The sequence below is a fragment of the Haemaphysalis longicornis genome, unplaced genomic scaffold, assembly GCF_048455015.1.
Source record: "Haemaphysalis longicornis isolate Haplotype H1 unplaced genomic scaffold, Haemaphysalis longicornis Haplotype H1 scaffold_10, whole genome shotgun sequence".
Taxonomy (NCBI): Eukaryota; Metazoa; Arthropoda; class Arachnida; order Ixodida; family Ixodidae; genus Haemaphysalis; species Haemaphysalis longicornis.
Window position 1 is genome coordinate 112,069,163 of NW_027526204.1, and position 19,900 is coordinate 112,089,062.

The 19,900-nt window shown below is 47.4% G+C and overlaps 1 protein-coding gene across 2 annotated transcripts in view; it reads right to left on the reverse strand.

Moving 5' to 3' along the window:
- Positions 1 to 1,416: 1,416 nt before the first annotated feature.
- Positions 1,417 to 19,900, reverse strand: part of LOC144159124 (carbohydrate sulfotransferase 1-like) — a 56,771-nt gene continuing 38,287 nt past the window's right edge. Inside the window, exons 2-4 of one of the 2 annotated variants that reach the window (XM_077690419.1) lie at positions 19,433 to 19,530; positions 7,937 to 8,231; positions 1,417 to 3,890 (exon numbers count right to left, since the gene is read on the reverse strand). In XM_077690419.1, coding sequence (XP_077546545.1) covers positions 2,623 to 3,890; positions 7,937 to 8,120 — 1,452 coding nt within the window. In that variant the 5' untranslated portion in view covers positions 8,121 to 8,231; positions 19,433 to 19,530 and the 3' untranslated portion in view covers positions 1,417 to 2,622. Of the gene's footprint in view, positions 3,891 to 7,936; positions 8,232 to 12,554; positions 12,720 to 19,432; positions 19,531 to 19,900 lie in introns of those variants that run through there. The other variant, XM_077690420.1, reaches the window with a different exon arrangement.

Consider the following 19,900-nt stretch of genomic DNA (forward strand, 5'->3'; position numbering starts at 1 on the left):
CCCAGAAAAGCCTTCTGTAAAAGTTACAAAAGGCCTGTATTGTCACGTAGCACCAATATAGCGATGCAATGCCGTTGGAATTATTGATCTACATTCAGTATTAGCTGCGCCAGAAGCAATTAAATGCACCTCTCCCCACTTGCCGATCGACTCCTCCTCCCTCTCTGCCTCCTTCAAAGCATTCCTGCGCCTAGGCTCGCGTCAATCACTGTGGACCCGCCTTTGCCGCCTTTGCTTCGGGATCGCGCAGGAAGGAGGAAGAGCAGCCGGAAGCCAATGGCAGTGACGCCGCCGGCGGCCGACCTTGCCGGCGATTTGGCAAATCAGGGGGCGCCTTCGCCGTTGCGTCAGCAGCGATCGCCGTTGCGTCACCCGCGGTCGCCGTTGCGTCACCCGCGGTCGGCTCGCTGCAGCGTCGCACTCATCGGCTGAGAAAGGCGATCTTCAAAAATTGTTTACAAATTATCTGTACAACGTATGGGGCTCACACTTGGCTCAAAAATCCCCCGTTATGTGTTCTACCACCTGAATGCATTTGATTGCCACCTTCACAAAGCTTTTCGGGGTCCCTTTAACTCGCCGACGCAACGCAGACGATGAGGCGCACATTAGTGGAGGCCTCCGGATTAATTTTGACCACCTGGGGATCTTTAACGTGCGCCGAAATCTCGGCGTCGAGAATTCTGCTTGGCTCTGAACACTTTCCATGAAAACAGAAACAAAGCATGAAGGACTCTGTCGCTTAGCTTGCTTGAACGGGAACGCATGTGGATGAAACGGAAAAGATGCAGGAATAAGTTGAACTTTAATCAACTCATGACAGGTAACTTTTTGCTACATTACAGGGAGCAAAAGCGGAATCAATGTCGGCATTTTATGAGCTGAAATGACTCTACCCAACTGTGAAAAGCAGGAGTGAAAGTGCACAGTACAGACACGTGACGGAAACGAAACAGACGAGGCGGTTTGCCCGTTTTCGTTCTTCTTCATCTTCCTTATTTGCTCACCAAGTAGCTCCTCAAGATGTGTCACTATCAGACCCGGTGAAGTGCAGAACTTGCATGAAGTATATGCAGGCAGAATCGCACTCCATGTCTTATGCTCAGCGCCAGGCCGCGAGGTAGCTTGTAGACGGGTATGGAGTGCTGTTGATTCACCAATGACCGTTAAACGATTCCGGTTGAATAGTATAATGTGATTTTCGGAGAGCTTCTTTCCGGCAGTCTTGTATTATTCGTTCACAAAAATGTTTGCTAAGGGTCATCTGAACGGACTGGCTGTAGGATGCGCTAAGTTGGGGGCCAAGTAAGACTAATCACACAACCCATGTTTCAAGGTTGCCTCATAAGCCAACATTTTTTGGGGCGAAAGTACGCATATATTTGTTCGTATGACACCAATGTAGACAGCTAGTGGTTTTGTTAAGATGGGGCGAGATGTGTTGGTTTTGTTTATTCACGAAATCTCCACAATCGGCTGCTTTGAAGCAGCTGATTACGCAGCACATTAGCAGGAAAGGTAGCGGTTCACCAAACAGACATAAACCATTCAAACGGACCACTTTCACTGCGGGTCTCTTCCAGGAAAGGTGACTAGTTCATTTACCGGGACACGTTCTTTTAGAAGTCTTGCTAAATATAAAATGTAAGGAGAAAGAAATGGATTCCTAAACTCTTTTATTATTCGAAGTTGTAGTTAGCCATCTTCCTGTGATCTTATACATCTGAGCACCACTGCGTCTAAATTTACAGGCGAATGTCCGGCTTTCTTTTGCACTAAAACGTACTCGGTTTCGACAAGCCATTTATTTTTGGCATCTCGTAACATTCCTGCAACCTAGAATGGCGTTCCTCTCGAACAGAGTATAAGCATACGGCCAGGGTTTGTGGAACGTTAATGCACTCATTACAGGCGCCTAGTCCTACAAGGCAACAAGTGAAATTCGTTGTTTATCGCGCTAAGCACAACCCAAACATTGCGGCATTCCTTAATTGAAAGCGGCGGTTCGGTTTAGAGCAACCAGGGTTCTTTAACGTGCACCGAAATCTCATACCTCCGGCGCTGTTTTCTTTATCACCTACAACAGAAATGCAGTCTGTGCGCAAAGGAATCGAATCCAGCGCCTTTTAAGCAGCAGCACTACATCTACCCAGTGTGCCATTGCATCAGGTTGGCACAACACGGTCACTTCCATGCATGCCTCACTCACACATCACGTTGCTGCTAAGTTCTTCATGATTATACCATCTTCGTGCAAACGCTGTCCCATTGTTCGTAAGTTTACTGAGGAAGTCCTCCAGGCTGACTTTCACCATACTCATGGGCTATTCCAGTTGTTGGCAGCTGGAAAGGCACTTAGCTCGTAGCTTCGTTGAAAAGCGTGTCCAGACACGTTAAGCAAACTACACTTGTGCGGCGAGAGATCACTATTTCGCATTGTTTATTTTTCACTTCACAGCTAGCACCAAGTGCCGCCAGTACCAGTTGGAGTTGCAGCTTGATGATCTCTTGACCTTCCCTTCCACGCGACGGTACTCGGCGAGCGTGGCACTGCAAGGGTTTGGTACTGAAGTATGGCTGCCGCGTGGAACTCACTATTCATCGTCTACTGCTTCACATTTGCTACCTTGCACGTCCTTGTGATATCCTTAGTGTAGTTCGTACGCCGACTGGTATAAGATGCGGCTCCGGCGCTATGGGCACGTCCCCCTCAAGCTCATTCTCACTGGTCACAGTCTTGTAACCTAGGCGGAGTAGCACGTCGGAGCAAGACCGCTGGATGTCGCCAATGTCCTCGTAACTCAGCTTTGTCCTCCACTGAAACGCGACGGTGGACGAGTTTCTCCTCGTCGAGTACGGATCCAAGGTGTCGGCCCTGCGAGCCTTCGTGTGGGTCTTGAGAAAGTTCGTCACGTAGACCGTGTAGTTGAGCCCGAGCGCGCGAAAGAGTTTCGCCGCTTCTTTCTTGGGATCGAGGGACACGTCTTCGTACCGAACACGGTACGTGCTATTCGGGAACATCGCCTTGAGCTCTTCGAAGGAATCCAAGTCGGCGCGCAGCTCGGAGCACAAGGTGTCCTGGTGGGCGCAGCTCTTGGACTCGTTGCACCAGTCCAGGAGCCTCCTCGAAGCTAGGATGCCTCGAGGGTCACGCACGAGGTGCAGGACCTTCACCGATCCCGCGATGTCGGGGTTATCGACCAGCCAGTCACGCACCTGAGACATGTGAAGGCGCGTGACCTTCATGACCTGCGCCGGAGCTCGGGAACAGACCTTGGACACGTAGTCGGGCTTGAAGCACACCGGATGCTGACCTCCGCAGAGGGCCCAGAGAAAGTGGTTTCGCTTGAAGAGAAACTTCTGGTTCGAAGCCCAGCGAACGTAGTGCTGGACCCTCTCGAAGTCGCAGCGCAGAAGGTGGCCGATGAGACCCGAGGCGTTCGCCGCTGCAGCGCCGTCGAGTCGTGCGTCCTTGCTGAACATGTGCAGAGGTTCGAAGTGGTAGAAGGTGCGCGGGGTCGAGGAGAGGATGTCGCCGACGAAAGTTGACCCGGCCCGGAAGTAGGTCACGACGATGACTCGTTGGATTTTTTCCGGTGGAACGACTGGGTAGTGCGTCAAGGTTCGGTCGAAGAACTTGAGCATTCTTGAGAGAAGGAGCGGCTTGAACCGGTTCACGGGCGGCTGTCTGACGGCGGCCTTTTGGTGGATCACGAAATGTCGGAACTGCGCGGGTTCTCGCACTACGGATATTGACGTGGAAGTGACGACGCCAGGACGCCGGACGTTCGCGGGCGTGACTCGAGAGGACACTTTCTTCGTCGCCGTGATATCTTTGACAGCCTGCTGACCCTTGAACTCCTGGGCGTTGCCCCCGGGAGATTTTGTTGCTGCGTAGACAAAAAATGAAACTAAGAACATTCACCGGATTCGCGCCATTTACAGAAACCGTCAAGAAAAAGTTTCCTTTTTTTCTGGACGTAGAACACTATTTCTTTGTGCAATTGATGAATTAATTCTCTAACTTGGGCTATCAAAGATCGAAAGTGCCAGTTATCAACAGAGTATGAACTCACGTACGTGTTGCAAGGTTGCGTAAAATTTTCCCATACACTCAGCTATGCTTCAAGCGAGAACCATATCGTATACCTTAACCTGGTGTCGAAGACCTGGCTGGGCTAGTTGGTTTATATTTATGAAAAGCCATACCGCAGAGCAAACGGGGGAAAAATGCAGGACAGCGCTGTCCCGTCGCTTTCTTATACTCGTCTGCTTTGCGGGACACTTGTTTAAAATTAGCTTGGACACAGAATTTCTAGGTTTCTCTTCATAATTACAAAATAATTAGGCCATAAGGAAAATTTATGAACTGTTGTGATGGTGCTTTATGATTTTGCAAATTAGCCGTGCCATTACTTGTCGATTCCTTTACGAAATGTTGAAATTTGTCTTCATTTATTAGTGTCCACACTTTATTTGTTATCTGCCGTCAAAACCACTACAGCTTCGTATAAACGGATAACGTTAAATCACCGGAGCTCTGAACTATAACTCTCGTGCTAGACTGAAGCATTATTATCACCTCATTCTGACTCGCATCGTCGCACGTGATCATATACCTGGTATCGCCATTATCTTATAGAACCGTTGTGTTAATGTCACTATTTTCTTATTACCGTTAGTGTACGTGGCAGAACTTGCATTAGATAGATTAATCGATCGTGCTGAAATCACTTGTGTCGTATGCACGAAGTTAGATCAACGCGAACGTAGCACAAGTACTCGTGCGATACGGCCGCCAGCGTGCAGAGGTCGGCGGACTCGCCCATGAGTCCAGTCACTCAGACTCATTTGGACTCAAACTCACGCGTGAGTGAGCGCGAGGCCAGTGTGGCATGGTGAGTTTGAGCTTGAGTGAGTTTGAGCCGAGTGAGCCCGAGTGAGTTTGAGCCCGGCTGAGTTTGAGTACGCCTGAGACCGAGTGAGTTCTGAGCCCATCCTGAGATCCGAGTTCATTTTAGGTTTTGAGTCCATTTTGAGTTCGGAGTCCATTTTGAGTTTGAGCACATTTTGAGCTCTGATTACATTTTGAGCTTCGAGAACATTTTGAGCTTTGAGTACATTTTGAGTTCTGAGTACAATTTGTGTTTGAGTACATTTTGAGTTTCGAGTACATTTTGATTTCTGAGTACATTTTGAGTTTTGAGACCATTTGAGTTCCGAGTTCATTTTGAGTTTTGAGCCCGAGTGAGTTCCCAGCTTGAGTTTGAGTTTGAGTGAGCGCAGACGTGCTGCTCAGCAGTGAGTCTGAGTTTGAGTGAGTGGTGATTCTAAAATAAATTTGCGAGTTAGTTTGAGTGAGCCGCGCCAACTTTGCCGAGGTATGCCAGCGTGACAGTGACCGTTTCGGAATCAGTGACATCAAAACAGTGACATGTTATGGCCATGCGTGCACAGGCCCTCACTGTGCTAACTGTGGCACTGCTGTTGTATTTTTTTTTGTCTTACTCAGCAGCAGGCACAGAGCGCAGTGTGTGACGGGGATTTGAAGTCAACATTCAGGTCAGGGACGTAAAGTTTGAGTAATTACACGTTCAAGCCGACTGGCAGCTGGGGTTACAGTCGCGGAATGAAATTCCACAGTACGAGTTTGAGTGGCTATGTAAACAGTCTCACTAATTTATATCCAGTTTATTTTACAGATCTCAGATAATTCATGGTATGTAAGAGAAAATAATTCTAAATTCTTGTGTAGAAGCTTCTGTTTCTGAACATTACATTCCGGTACTGAAACGGTGGTATAGGAAGCGAGTTAATGTTTCATCACGATACAGTCGATCGTCCCATCTTCTTATTCGGTACCACATGAGGTGTGGAGCGAACGTATGCACAGCTAATGATAGATCTAAAATCCAGCGCATCCCAGCGAATTCCAGCGTACCCCGGCAAGGCGGGACGTGAAACGACCAGTTCACTCTTGCAGAAAATTCATTTAATCACGCTTTGTTTCCCTCTCTCCCTTTATTATTTTTACCTTTTAGGCACAATTTCGTACTATCATTCGTTTTCCACGCCTCGAAGTATCGTCCCATAGCCTGAAACCGCCATAAGTTCCCTCATTTAGGCTCCCTGATTCCTCGCACATTACGGAGCATACATGGACGCAGCATACGTGGTACGTCTGCAATGCGCTACAGCCATTCCTGATAGTCTGCGACTCGCTGAAGAGATACTCTGCTATCCTCAGAGATTGGTTGGTGTCTTCCAGCCAATTTATTCGTATTTTTTTACGAGAAGAGCGCTTCCATAGTTTCTCTCTCTCTGCGCATCACTCTCTCTGCCGCTTTAGTGACGTCTTTTATGACGGCACACACTGGTCCGGTCCACACATCAAAAATTCGCGGAAATCCAGCGCGTTTACCTGGAGAAAACGGTGTGTGAACAAACGGCAGGCGGGCATTAACTTTAAACTAGGTGATCTTGGAGTGGAAAACGTTTATAGGCACCCTTTACCAGGCAGAGGCCGCTGCGAGCGCAGCACTTTTCGTAATACGGTTGCCTGTAACGCACGCTATAGGACATCGACAAAGTGGTGATTTCTCTACCCGTTATCACCCACTGCCGGCAGCGTGCCGTACCAGACGTCTACGGGGCTGACACTGAGACGAGGCTCAAAGAAAGGCAACCGCGATGAATCCATCGATTCATCCTTGCCTTTTTTCATTACCTACAACTTCATTGTCGGCTACAATATCAGCGACTGGCGCCCTGTCACTTACGCCGATTAAACTGTTCGTTCGTCCTGGATTTTACTTAAGACATCAACAAGTGCCTTCAAAGTGTGGACGCCCCTGGCTGCACTCGTGGTAATCCTCATAGAGCTTCACACTAATATATACTAGAGGAAAATCTGGTACTGCCATCGTGGGCCGCCGTGGGCGGCGCCATTGCAACTAGCTACGTTCCTCGCCTACTTGGCTTAGCTAGCCATATGGCTTCTTTTTTTGTCTCGAATCCAAAATCAACAAAAAAGTATAGCATTGTTTTTCTTGTCCATCGCGCATGAAGCTTCAAAATAATCCCCGACATATAAATCGTTTTGAAGCTTCCATTTTATGATAACAAAACAAATTTGAATAGTCTTTTACAGTAACATTGTTGCTTATATGCAGCCCGAGCCAACATTTCAGCCTGTTCTTGAGCCATGCCAAGAACAAGTGGAACGTGCCTACCCGATGCATGACGGAACGCTCGCTGAAGCGCGGCTCCCCTGAGCAGTGGCGCCATATTTCCCTCTGGTATTATTAGTATGAAACTCTATGGTAATAATGACTGTTATAGTATCTCTGTCAGTAGTGCGGTGACGCTTACGTAAAAATATTCTTACGAACAGGGGTCGTTATGAGCATGACATCTTTCACAATAAAAATGGCGCCGTCAAAGACAAGGTTATGGAAAATGGCGCTGCTGCTTGTGCGGCAAACATCAACGCAACGTGCCTACAAGGCGAAAAATAAAAGTTTTGAAGGTAAGAAGGATAGCATGAAACCGCGCCTGCAAACCTCTGTAACGTCACCACGGAAACTCTTGACGCTGCACCTAAAGATGTATCCCGTAACTAAGCTTGGAAATGAAATATATGGGTGAACACTTACGGTTAATGGCGGCGCAGGGGGCCGCAGAAGCACAATAGAGCCAGAAACAACGCAGCGAACCCCCATTACGCGGAAATCGCCTTGTTCGAATTCTCGCTGTGTTAGAACTTTTTCACTGTGCCAAGCTCAGTGGAGGTAGAGTAAGTCATCCCCGCTTTTAACGAACTACCGCTTATAACGAAGTCAGTTTGCGGTCCTCACAACTTCGTTATAACGAGTGTAAACTGTAATACCCACAGCTTCGCTTCAGAGTGTCCTCTTACTAACGTATACGTGCTCACCTTTCGGTTCGCGGCCTGTCCGAACCGTCTCAATTGTGTTCACGTGCGTGATCAATGAGTTGGCCGAAGACGACGAAGGCGCCCGGACTGTGGGCAGCCTCAGGTCGGGCGCTAGCTGAATGACGGCCAGAAACAGCGCTGCCCCGAGGGTCAGGAGCAGCAACAGGCGTCGGTGGCGAACCATGGCGGCCGCCGTCGCCTGTGGTCGAGGTCTTGGGTTCGACTCGGGTGTCCCTTGGTCAGGACATGGTTGGACAACGCCGCCTCCTCAGGTTCTATCACCGCAGCTGCTTCTCTGCACAGAAGAAATGCATGTGGGACAGTCAGACTTGTACCCAGCGCGTTACCAGCAACGGATTACTTGCAATCTATGGAATTTTACTGCAAGTTTGTAACGCTTCAATTACTTCACCTAATGAGTAACAACCCTTGTAATTCAATAACTTTTTTGAGATGCGAATCACTTTTTTTATATGTGGACTCAACTAGGGAACGCGTCTGCACTTTTGTAACGCTTATTTTTTCACACCTTTGACGCATTAAAAAATGCTATTGCTAAAAAGCGGGCGGTACGTTCTTCGCATATTTATATATCGCCTCTATTGCCCCCTAAAGATGTCTCCTGAGCTGTGCACCTGCGTATAGCGCAGAAGCTGACTTCAAAGCGGCTTGATGGATAGCTTTTTTACAGGAACATGGGGTATTATTTGGGTATTTAATAAAGGGGCCCACGGTCTTGCTACTTTGATATCAGGTCAGCTATATGGCTCCTGGAGATATCTCCTCCCAGCAATGCAGGTGTTTGTTGTATAGAAGCCGATTTTAAGTGCACTCGGTGTATAACAGAGCAGCATACGCATAAATCCGTAAATTCCAACTAAGGCATTTGTGCTATTTTTTCGCACTGCGGTTTTGTCGAAATTTTTGATGGTGTGTCGTTCTTAAAGTGACCCTGCAACACTTTTTCAACTTTTTTGAAATCCTAAATGCTTGCAGAACTTAGTCACCCAACACACCCAGAACATAGATTAGGGGGTCGCAAAGTACCTCAGCCAAAAATTACTGCTCTGTACGCATCAGATAACTTGAAAACTCACTCAAGAAATTTTTATCTTTTTGCCGGTCTTGACGTTCTTCAGCGGCTCGAATTACGTCACTAAGGTCTTGTTGCGGCTGTTGGCCGGTTTTCCTTCAGTTGCAGCAATGAACGCTTTTCGATGGCAACTTAAAAAAACGCAGTGTCTAGAGTTACGTCCGACGTAACCCAAAATCAAAAACTATATCAAGTTACGTCCGACGGAACTTTAAGCCAGTGTCTAGAGTTACGTCCGGCTTAAGCTGTAAATGATATTGAAGTTACGTCCGACCGAAATGAAAATTAAAGGTACGCCGGACGTATCTCGACCCCAGCGGTTAAAGATACGTCGGACGTACGCCGACCCCGAAAATCTCAACATAAAGTCCCTCATCCGTTGACGGGACTTTACGTCGAACATACTCGTTGCCTAGAGGCTAGGTGCGGTGGACTGACAGTGCAGGCCTGTCCGACATGCCTACAGGTGTATCCTGAGGTTGTGCTATGTGGTTGCCCTGGTCGCTCGATATTTCGTCTTGTTGGGCGTCTGTTGGTGCGATCCCGCCTGGCTTCGTGGCGGCAAGGAACCGCCTCGCGCTCGTGAACACAAGTCCTAGGGTCGAATCCCCCTGGTTTCCTTTTCTTTTCTTTTGATACGATGACCATTGCTATGCATTTTTATATTATTTTTATAAGATGAACCTTCGTAGGTGCCAGCCGCCACTCGTAAGATTTCCCCCGCACGTGGTGCGAAAAAAAGAGGCCCCATCTGCAGCTTGTGATCTATGTCTGTGTTGCTTTAGTCAAGTCTGTCCTTCCTTGACCAGCCGAAACTGTGTTTCATCGACAACCCACAACTGTGAAGCATTCACTCTGTGTGCACTGTAACAAATGTAACTTTTGTTCCTCTTTCGTAACGAGTTCATGGTGAGCCTGTCCTAGTTCCCGAAATTTAAATCCGGTTTCTTTTTACGATGTGCGGACCGTAAGCTAAATGGTACCGCTCCTCATCAGCTTCCAAAAATCGAGTGATCGTTGCAGTGCTTCGTCTAATGAAAGCAGCGCAATAAGTACCACTGTTGTTCATCTTCTAAACATGATGTAGAAATGCATATCAATGGTCATTGTCTCAAAAAAAAATAAGTTCTGGGGTTGGGGGATTCGAACCTAGGACTTCTGTTCACGAGGACAAGGTGGTACCTTGTCGCCACTAAGCCAGACCGCATATCGTCTTGAACAGAGGCTTAACAAGACGAATACTCGAGCGACCTATATCCCAGCGGTTTTCTCGTCCGATCTAAATCGCACGAGATCACACGGGAGGCTCTTCATCCGTGGCACCGGATTTGCATTTCCAGAGGGAACCACACAGCACAACCTCAGGATACACCTGCGGGCGCATCCGACGGGCCTGTACAGTCATCCACCGGCTAAGTCGGCCGTGCCTTTCATTAGCCTCTGGGCATCGGGTACGTCCGGCGTAAAGTCTTTCCATCGGAGAAGGGACATTATTCCGGCGTACCGTAAGATTTTCGAGGTCAGCGAACGTCCGACGTACCTGTCTTTAATTTTCACTTACGTACGTAACAATTACAGGTTAAGCCGGGCGTAACAGAAGGACACTGTCTTAAAGCTCCGCCGGACGTAACTTTAGCTTTAAATTCTGGGTTCCGTCGGACGTAACTCTGGAGGCTGGTTTAAACTTCCGTCAGTCGTAACTTTATATTTCAACTTTGAGTTACGTCGGACATAACTGGTTTAAGGTTCCGTCGGACGTAACTTTAGTTTTCGATTTTGGGTTACGTCAGACGTAACTCTAGACACTGCGTTAAAAAAAGCCACAAAAACAAAGCATAAATGGAAGACGTATCGTGCGACGAGCAAACCACGAAGTACCGCTCCGTGCTAGCGATAACTATAGCTTTCGCGGTGGTTCCAGACGCCAAGGAAAGAGTAAAGGCGCTTGTAAAAAGTGTTTAAAGGTCCCTTTAAAGAGGAATAAAATCAAGCAGTTGCCCTCCCAAAAAGTAAACATTTCGGAATGGTCTGTCAGGTTTTCGTTGGACGGGGTGGGTAGCTATTTCAGGCACTTTCTCTTTCCTAGGCGGAACAGAAATTCTGGCACTTGTTCCACCAAAATACTTCATCCGGGCAGAATTTAATGCGAAGCCCAACGACAATATTCCGCAGAATTTTCGCGCGAGTTTTCTTTTTTTTTTTTTTTAATATGACTACCGGACCTTTAACACAGCGCAACTGCAACTGCTGATCTGCTGAACTGCACAATATACCGGAGTGGGACCTGTTTTCATCAGACTAGGTGTGTTCGGAGTCATTGTAAGGCAATATTTCATTTTTATATTTTTATTTTTTATTCAGGTACCCCTACAGGCCATCTGTAAGAGGATATGACACTGAGGGGAGCACGCGGGCACGTAACATTTTAAGTGATCTTGCATCTTTAAGACGTCAGATGATTACAACTAAACATCTTACATTTTTAGGCCTAACGCCTCGCCTTACAATTTCTCGAGCCGCCCGGTAAATTCACCCAAGCAGGGTGGTGCCTACATTCGCTGCGATTTCCGTCGGCTCTCTTTGCGAAGTCGTGGCATCCGTTAAACGTGTTTATAAACAGCAACAGTTTCGGTTGCATCCCAATACGTACTTAATTAGGAGAAGCGCTCGTGTGTGTCAAGTACTCTCCCCTGTGTCCGTGTGTACACCGCGCTGTCTTCTCCTAATCATTTTAAACCAACACGCCCAGATAGCCACGTTAGTGCATTCCAAGACGTACAATCAGGCAGCTTTGCTATCGCTCTCGTGCCCCGCCCGTAGCTGGCACTACCATCGCCAGAGAGGTATCAATTTCGGGGCGATCGTGGTAAGAACGACTTCTTCGTCTGAGCTGTCAATTTAAATCATAAACGGGCTAGGTATACTCCCGGAATTCAACACAGCGGTAATAAAGGGGACAAGGAACGACAAGAGGCGGCCTTGTCCCGCTTATTAGGCGCTGTTTTGAAGTTTTTTTTACTATACATCAACTGGTCCAAATCACCGCGTTAGCTCAATGGGTGTACTCGAAGACAAAAGGAATTTTCCTTATGTTGTCAGGCGTGAACAAGAATATATATGAAACGGCAACCACTGTCTCGACCTAAAACAGCTGCCGACTGTTGTTTATTGAATGTAGTGGACGTCTTCTCGCAAGCGAAGGAAATTTTAGTATATAACCACACGTTTATTAGAACACCACTCAAAATCAAATAAATGCATGTTTCTTACGATTCAGTAATTAAGAATCACTTTCCGGTGACCCATATACATTTTAGTTGAACCTGCATTTTGCTGTTCATTGCCAATTTGGTTCCCGCGCTAGCATTTCATTCAACTCTCAAACAAGGCTCGACAGTGTCAGCCTACCGTGCTTTTCCCCTCTCACATCGTGATCAGGCTATCTAGGCGGCCGCAAAGTATGACGGGACATCAGCTGCTTGCAAACGCACGCGTCTCGCCGTCTATAAGAGGTGTCCAACTCACCTTGTTCAAAACGCCCGCGCAGCGACAGCAGCGTGCGCGAGCAATCACTTCGCAAGTCATGTTCGTTCCCGCACGGATCGGGACACCGCTTCCAAGTTCTCAAATCTGTCGCACCGCTCGCGTTTGACGGGCTGCGCGGACCGCACACGGTGCGACCGCCTGCTCGCCCGGGCGTGCGTCGAGTCAGCAGATGCCGTCAGATGGCGCGGCGGAGAGTTGCACCGCTAGGTAACTCGCCGCGCGGTCCGAACGGTAGCTGACACAGTGACCGCCACGTCTATCTACCGGTAGGCGAAGCGTACTCGAAGCCAAAATCGTTAAACGTGTCCCCCCTCCCATCGCGCACTTTTCCGCCTAATCCTTTCCGTACACCTTCTCACCCCCTGGAAGCCTCTTTCCCAAAGGCACGGGGGAGTGTCCGACCGCATGGCAATACGTCACATGTCCAAGGCTTTGCTTTGTGCCCGTTGCTTTTCGCGCTCTTGCTGCTGCTGGTTTCGCGTTCCCTCCTATCGTCCCCCAGTCTCTTTACTTTTTCTCCCCGGCTAGCGTGCTGTGCGCGTGTTGTCATTCGTTCCGCTTTTTTGCCCCCGCACACTATTTCTTTCGTATTTTGGTTATACCTCTTCGGCGCACTTTTCCCATCACGTCGGCATGCTTTGGTGGGCAAACGGGGAGCTCTCGACCAGGCGCGGTAACAGAGGGGATGCCCGCCACTTGCAAAGGTGCGTCAAGCGTGCAAGAAGCGACGACACCGCATTGTCGCGCGCGCGCGAACGCAATCACGTCGAGCGTTAACTTGAAAAAGGGGAAAGATGGCGTGGGAGAGAAGAAAAATTAAATGACTGCGATGTTCAGTGTTTGGGAAGAGTCGGAAACTAGAAAAGCTTTTATCGCTGAAGGGCTACACATGAAGCAAATGTATAACTACTCTATACGTGCCCGCGTGTAATTGCAGTGATTACTGCTTGTTATCAAGGCTTATTAAGACGGGGAAACTTTCCACGGCCATCGCAGGAGTTACCATTCTGAGGAAGTTCTTCCACGTTTGTAGTGAGGTTCCCATCAGCCAGGTAGGGGTAAATTCGTAGGCTATAATAACTCCTTTACACGATGGCATGTATAGGCTAGGAGAATACCTTTGATTAAGTGGACACCAACGCGGCAATAGAAGCATTGGGAGAACTTATAGTAGAAGAAACTTGCGTAACGCTCCTGGAGGGCATACACGCCTATCCGTTCGTGAGATGAGATAAGCAAGGAGCACAATCTCTCCGGAATTATTTACGAACTGTCTTGAGGGCGCATTTAGAAAGCTTGATTGGGAGATGTCAGAGCTACAAGTAAATAAATAATATCTGAGATTTGCGAATGAAATTTAGTGATAGGGGAGAATATGTGTGACAACCTGTTTCGGGGTAGCAACTTGGAGACTCCTAAGATGGAAACTTAGATCAGCCCAACCAGCCATGGAATGAAGGACAATTGAAGCTACGCTCGGGAATAGGAAACCAGCTATTGTGTACAGGAAGTAACCTGTGTGGAAGTCAGTCCTAGCTAAAATTACGTGAAAAAAAAAATATCAAAAGTTCTCAAGCGGTAATTGCCGCATAAATACGTAAGCCTCTCCGTTTTACACCGACTCATTAAATGTCGGCTTACCACTGCACGCAAATGCACAGATGCGAAGACATTTTTCCAGGCGTCTGATACTGGGTACGAAGGCCTTGGATCCTTTTTTTAAATATCTCCGTAAGATCCCATGCATCCCAACCAAACGCTGCAGGCTGTGCGCATTTAATGTCGGCTACACTATTCACTACTGCACACAAACGCCTTGCCCGATAAACATTTCTTCGTGGAAATTATAAGGACGGTGATTTAAAGTGTGATGGCTTAAAGGCCTCTTTTAAACAACTCCATAAAACTGCTGTACGCCTACAGAGCCCCTCTAATGGTGACTTAACCGCCGTACACCAATTAAGTGCTGAAAAGATGTTTTTGTAGCGTGGGCTACACTGCCCAAGGTTGAGCAGTTTCGCGTGGCTACTGGAGAGCCGTGCTGCGCATGCGCGAGGAACAGCGACGTCACACGGTGCACAGAACGTTGCTCGCTTCCCGGCGTCTCTCACACGCGCCCAGCGTCTTCTCCGACCTCCGTTCCGCACGTGGCGGCCCGGTCCACTTGGTGATCATGTGAGGGGTGGCTGGGTGTGGAACCGATGGCTCGTGAGTCGCGGCAACACCGGCGTGCGCCTGTGGAACCAGCTTAACTCTGGGGCGATTGGTGACGCTGCACCGGAGCCGCTTGATAAATATACATGTGTCACATAAGGTGTGTACCGTCTGTGTGTCATCGAAGCAGCAGTAGACATGATAATCAAGCTAATGCTAGACAACCAGGAAAGCTAAGAATAGCCAGATGAACCTCAGCTCACTCTACGTAATCGTGACATAGCCGAGCTAAGCCACTGCTAGTTCTTTTTAGTTGTAATATACAAAATCTGAAATAAAAGTGTGATGGCCCAAGAGCCTTTTATTAATACCCTTGTGAGGTTCTATATATAAAAAGATACACACGGAGCTTTTTTAAAGACGGCTTCACCATTTTGCACTATTGATTTGCAAGATAGTTTTGAAAGACTATAGTCTGTCTGTCTGTCTGTCTGTCTGTCTGTCTGTCTGTCTGTCTGTCTGTCTGTCTGTCTGTCTGTCTGTCTGTTTGTCTGTCGATTTAGCCTTCCGGTCCAAAGGTAAGCAGATATGTATGCATGAATGCAACCAAAGGTTTATGTAGGCAAAACGTTTCTGAACTGCTACATCTCTAAACAAGTTTTATGCTTGTCAGCACTGTTCAGCAAAGGAAAACATTAGGCATATTTGAGGCAATACATCGATGCACAACTGGTCCTCGGAGTGTTATTTTAATTATATATGCATGGCGGCTCCGTATTTGCGATATAAAATAAAAATACGCGCTGAAAAAAAAAATATTTTAACCAAAACCCAAAAATGATCTCGCGCTAGCCTGTACCTCCAGGTTCAGTGCTCCAGGTTCAACAGTAACAAATGTTTCCAGTAGATGGCGGGAGCAGGGGAAAGCGGGAAAATTGAATTTACTTCAGCAAACCTCATCCGCATTTACGGTGGGAGGAGCGAAAGGGAGGGGGAGAGCGTGATAGGTGGGAGGGGCAGAGAAGAGAGGCATTGACGTGCAGAGGAGGCGGAAGAATATCGTCTTTTGACGACATTTGCAGCGAAGTGAGCATATACAGGGACGATTTTTTTCAGAGGCTACATCAAGATGTTGTACATCAAAGCATATAGGCATGTAAACTCCGCGGACAATTAGGCATTCTCCACCACATCATTCTGAACTGTGGGAAAAAACCCGACCTGCCACCTCTGGGAAATACAGTGGTGACCGGTGACAGCCTAGAGGACCAAATACTCCTGGTAACCCGAGGACCACGGCGCGGTCGCACACGGCTTCCTGGAAGGATCCACTCCTACTTCCAAAGTTCAGAAAACGCTCTCTCTCTCTCTCTCTCTCTCTCTCTCTCTCTCTCTCTCTCTCTCTCTCTCTCTCTCTCTCTCTCTCTCTCTCTCTCTCTCTCTCTATCTCTCTCTCTCTCTCTCTCTTTCTATCTGGGCCATTTAATTAAATACCTCGATGAAACCCATGTATTCCTATGAAACGCTGTACATGGATCACCCTGAAGTAGTCCTCACTGATTTGCATAAACTTCATGATAAAAAACATTTCTTCAGGAGTAACGTAAAATGCATTAACAAATGATAGCCGACTGCTCTTAACATTAGCGGGATCGTAAGCGGCGAAAGTGTCACAAATCAAGTGTTACAGGCTGAGGACAGACGGGTTTAATTGTTGAATTGTTGAATACGCATATAAAGGTTTACCATTAAAAAAAACATCAGCGGGTGATCCACGACCATACTGGTTATATCCGCTACATTCAAATAGTTGCTACTTATATTTCTTGGCGGCCGCTAAGGTAGGCGACCGTCCATTGCACAGGGAAGATTCACTGACGTTAGAGAGAAATCGCCGGAAAGCGGCCGGTGTTTTACCACTGCTTGATCTGTTTGCCTCAGTATCTGGATTATTTGTTTGAAGTTTGCGATGAAATTGGTATTACTGTTATTGGCACAAAGCAGTACTTTTGATGAACCGACCTTGTATTTTATCTCAATGGCTTCTTTACGGAAACGTTCCCGAAAAAGTGACGTTAGCTGACAACTGATGTAGCAAGTGTGAGGATGCCCCGTAAGGGTGATGATGATGCCCGCGTTGAAGTAACGAGCCCACAATCAGTCTGCACTGGGGCTGTGTGGAGGCCATTTTCCTGTACCGCCTTGGTGCGCGTGCGCGTACCGCCGATCCGTTCAACCGATGAACGCCGCTGTCTGGGAGCCACTGGGTTGGGGGGCGGGCCGTCGCTGACGTACGAGAGGGCGAGTAGACGTTAACTTCCCCGTCTGTGCGGTCGAATTAGCCGAATCCCTCCAACGGGGACGTGCATCATTATTACGCACATTTATCTATATACCGCTAGTGCTGGACAGCTATCTGTGTAAGTGGGACCCGGCCTGCCAATCGTTTTTTTGCGTACATCGCTGTACTCTTGTGCCTTTTGTTTTTCCCTGTAGTTCTGGGCGTAAGCTCCCGAAGTTCGATTTTTTTTCTCCGGCTGTCTGCTTCATAAAGTGGCGTGCAAAATCATTTTCCGTCGAAAAGCACTAATAACCACGTTTCCCCGCAGTTGGAAAAAAAAATCGCGCTACTTCGGAAAAGGAAGAAAAGAGGACATAAAGCACGTCCTTGCGGGGTACCAAAACTTTTGTTTCGCAAGGGCTCTACGAAGTAGCGCAACAAAAAAATAGTTGTCACGCCGAGGGACATTACCATAATGGTTGGACCTTAGTATTCGCAATGTGCTGGCAAACGCTTTCAACGTTCCTGAGAGTGTAAATAACACGCGTGTGGTGGTATCGATCACAACTTATCACTGCGAGCCATTTTCTACGTGACTTTATTTTTAGTTTAGGCTGAAAGGCTTTCCTTTTTTCGGTAATCGTTCTTTCTTTTTGTGGCGCGCGGCTGCAACCAAAATCGTTTCGGGAACTTCGGAAAACATATGCACTTAATCGTTTGTCGTAGATGTACGTGTCTTCCCTCGTCTCTCTCCCAATCTCTCTCACATCGTGAATCTTCACTGAACACGTGCCTAAAGCGTTCATTCTCATAGAGAAAAATGAGGGAGTGTGTGTATTTAATGCGAAAGCATCATGTGCCGGATGGAGCAAAAAAACCTGCGGCAAGGAGTATCACGCAGTTGGTGCTAAAAAAACCGCGCGCCGTTATCTAACTACAAATTACTGGGGTTACTTAGAACATATTATAGTATGAATAGAGAAGCCTAGTTGTAACTTCTGTTAATCAGCTGTTCAACTTTCTGTTGAACTTTCATATTGCCATCGTCGGGCCGCCATTGCAGCTTCATCCACAGCTGCTTCCTCCCGACGTCGGTTACAACCAGCGGCATTTCGAGCTTCTCTGACATTCTCCGCCGTGGCGTACTTTCTCGCTATTCCCCATCTGCGACTACGGCCTTGGGCGTCGTCCCCACTAGTGATGTAGAATGTCCTTACGCGGCGACGTATACAAGGCTTATACAGAGCGTTCTAAGAAATATTCGTGGTGATAACCCTCGATGTCGTTTAAGGATTGGTCGCAAAAATGCTGACAACATCATAGTATGGGATGCTAAATTGAACGATTTCAGATTCACTGCCGCTTTAAATGAGTATATGCGCTATCATAAATTTAGAACTAATTTAGTTATCGCGTCGTTGCAATTTGAAGTCCTTGTCCGTTCGTTCCTTCTTCCGTAAAGCGGTACCCACATGAAGCGGTTTTGGCGAGCGACGCGACCAGCGCTACTCTATGGGTGCAGTAGACCATTGGGCGACAGCTAGAAGCAGCAAGTCGCCGGGCACCTACCTCGCTGACTTTTTCAGCGTCGGTGTACCTTCTGGCCGGAGATCACCAATCAAAGTAGGTGTAGTAAGCAATCTTTAGCTGAGCAACATCGTGGGTTAAATGTAGAGAAATCGCCGGAGGAAAAGGGCCACTTACGTAATCGTTTTTTTTTTCTAACTCATTTACATAGGGGCTATTAAGACGAAAGTTTTGTATGTCTCAATCGAGGTGACCTTGAATGACCCCGGCGTCGGCACAACCGGTACAAAAACTCGAGGATGGCCAGAAGCCAACCAAAGCCTGCCGCCTGTATAGAGGTGGTGATTAATGGCTACCAAAGTTATTTTACGGTTGATTAACGATTGTTAGTAACGGCTAGTGAGGGGTTAAGATTTATTAAGGTGGATTAAGAAATATATACGTGCGTTACGGCGAATTAGTATAGACTAATTAAAGAGTGATTAATAGCATGGATTATTAAGGCGGATTAAGATTAATTATGATGATATTGGGATCGATTAAGATGTAATTAGGTGGATTCAGAAGGGTTGATCTGGAATAAGGTGCATTGAGATGGAACAAGCTGCAAATATCGTGGCTAATGTGTCTACGAAAGGCGTATATACTATAAGCAGTACTTGCCACAATAGTACGTGCAGCTTTTGCCCTCAAAGCACGTAAGCCGGATCAACTGTTCCGGGAATTGCTTTGGAATGGTCGTCATTGTGACTGTTTAATTAATTACTGTGCGGTTAAGTTCTCTTCCTTGGAGTCTTCTGTTTCTTTCACCACCATGGCAAGGCAAATGAGAGGTCCTTACTGTGAAACAATCTTACAGTCTTACACTCAAGGGTAACTCAGAACTGCCACTTACTTTGAGAGTTCGAGGGTAAACGGCGGCAAGGCCGGGCACGTGGCGGTGAGGCTGGTTTCGGCTTTGAAGCCTCGACAGGGAACCTGCAACTTCCATAGCTGAAAAAGAAAAAAAAAAAAAACGAAGGTCGAAATTAGGGCCGCGATTCTTTAAGAAGAAGAGGCGATAATGTGTTTATCCCACTACAGCCATCATAGCTCAAAATTAATTCACTGCATGAAAAACAAATTGTTTCTCATATCATTCCAATATCGACAAACCTCGCTTTAGTTGAAGGCACACGCTGTCGGACGTCCTTCCCCTCTACCATGAGGAGAGGGAGGGATGAGGGGCAATGTACTGGGCGTTAGTGATCGTCGTGGCTTGATAATAGAATAGAATAGAATAGAATAGAATAGAATAGAATAGAATAGAATAGAGAGTTGTTGAGCACACAACGGGGCAGCTTCCATAAAACCGACTGGGGTG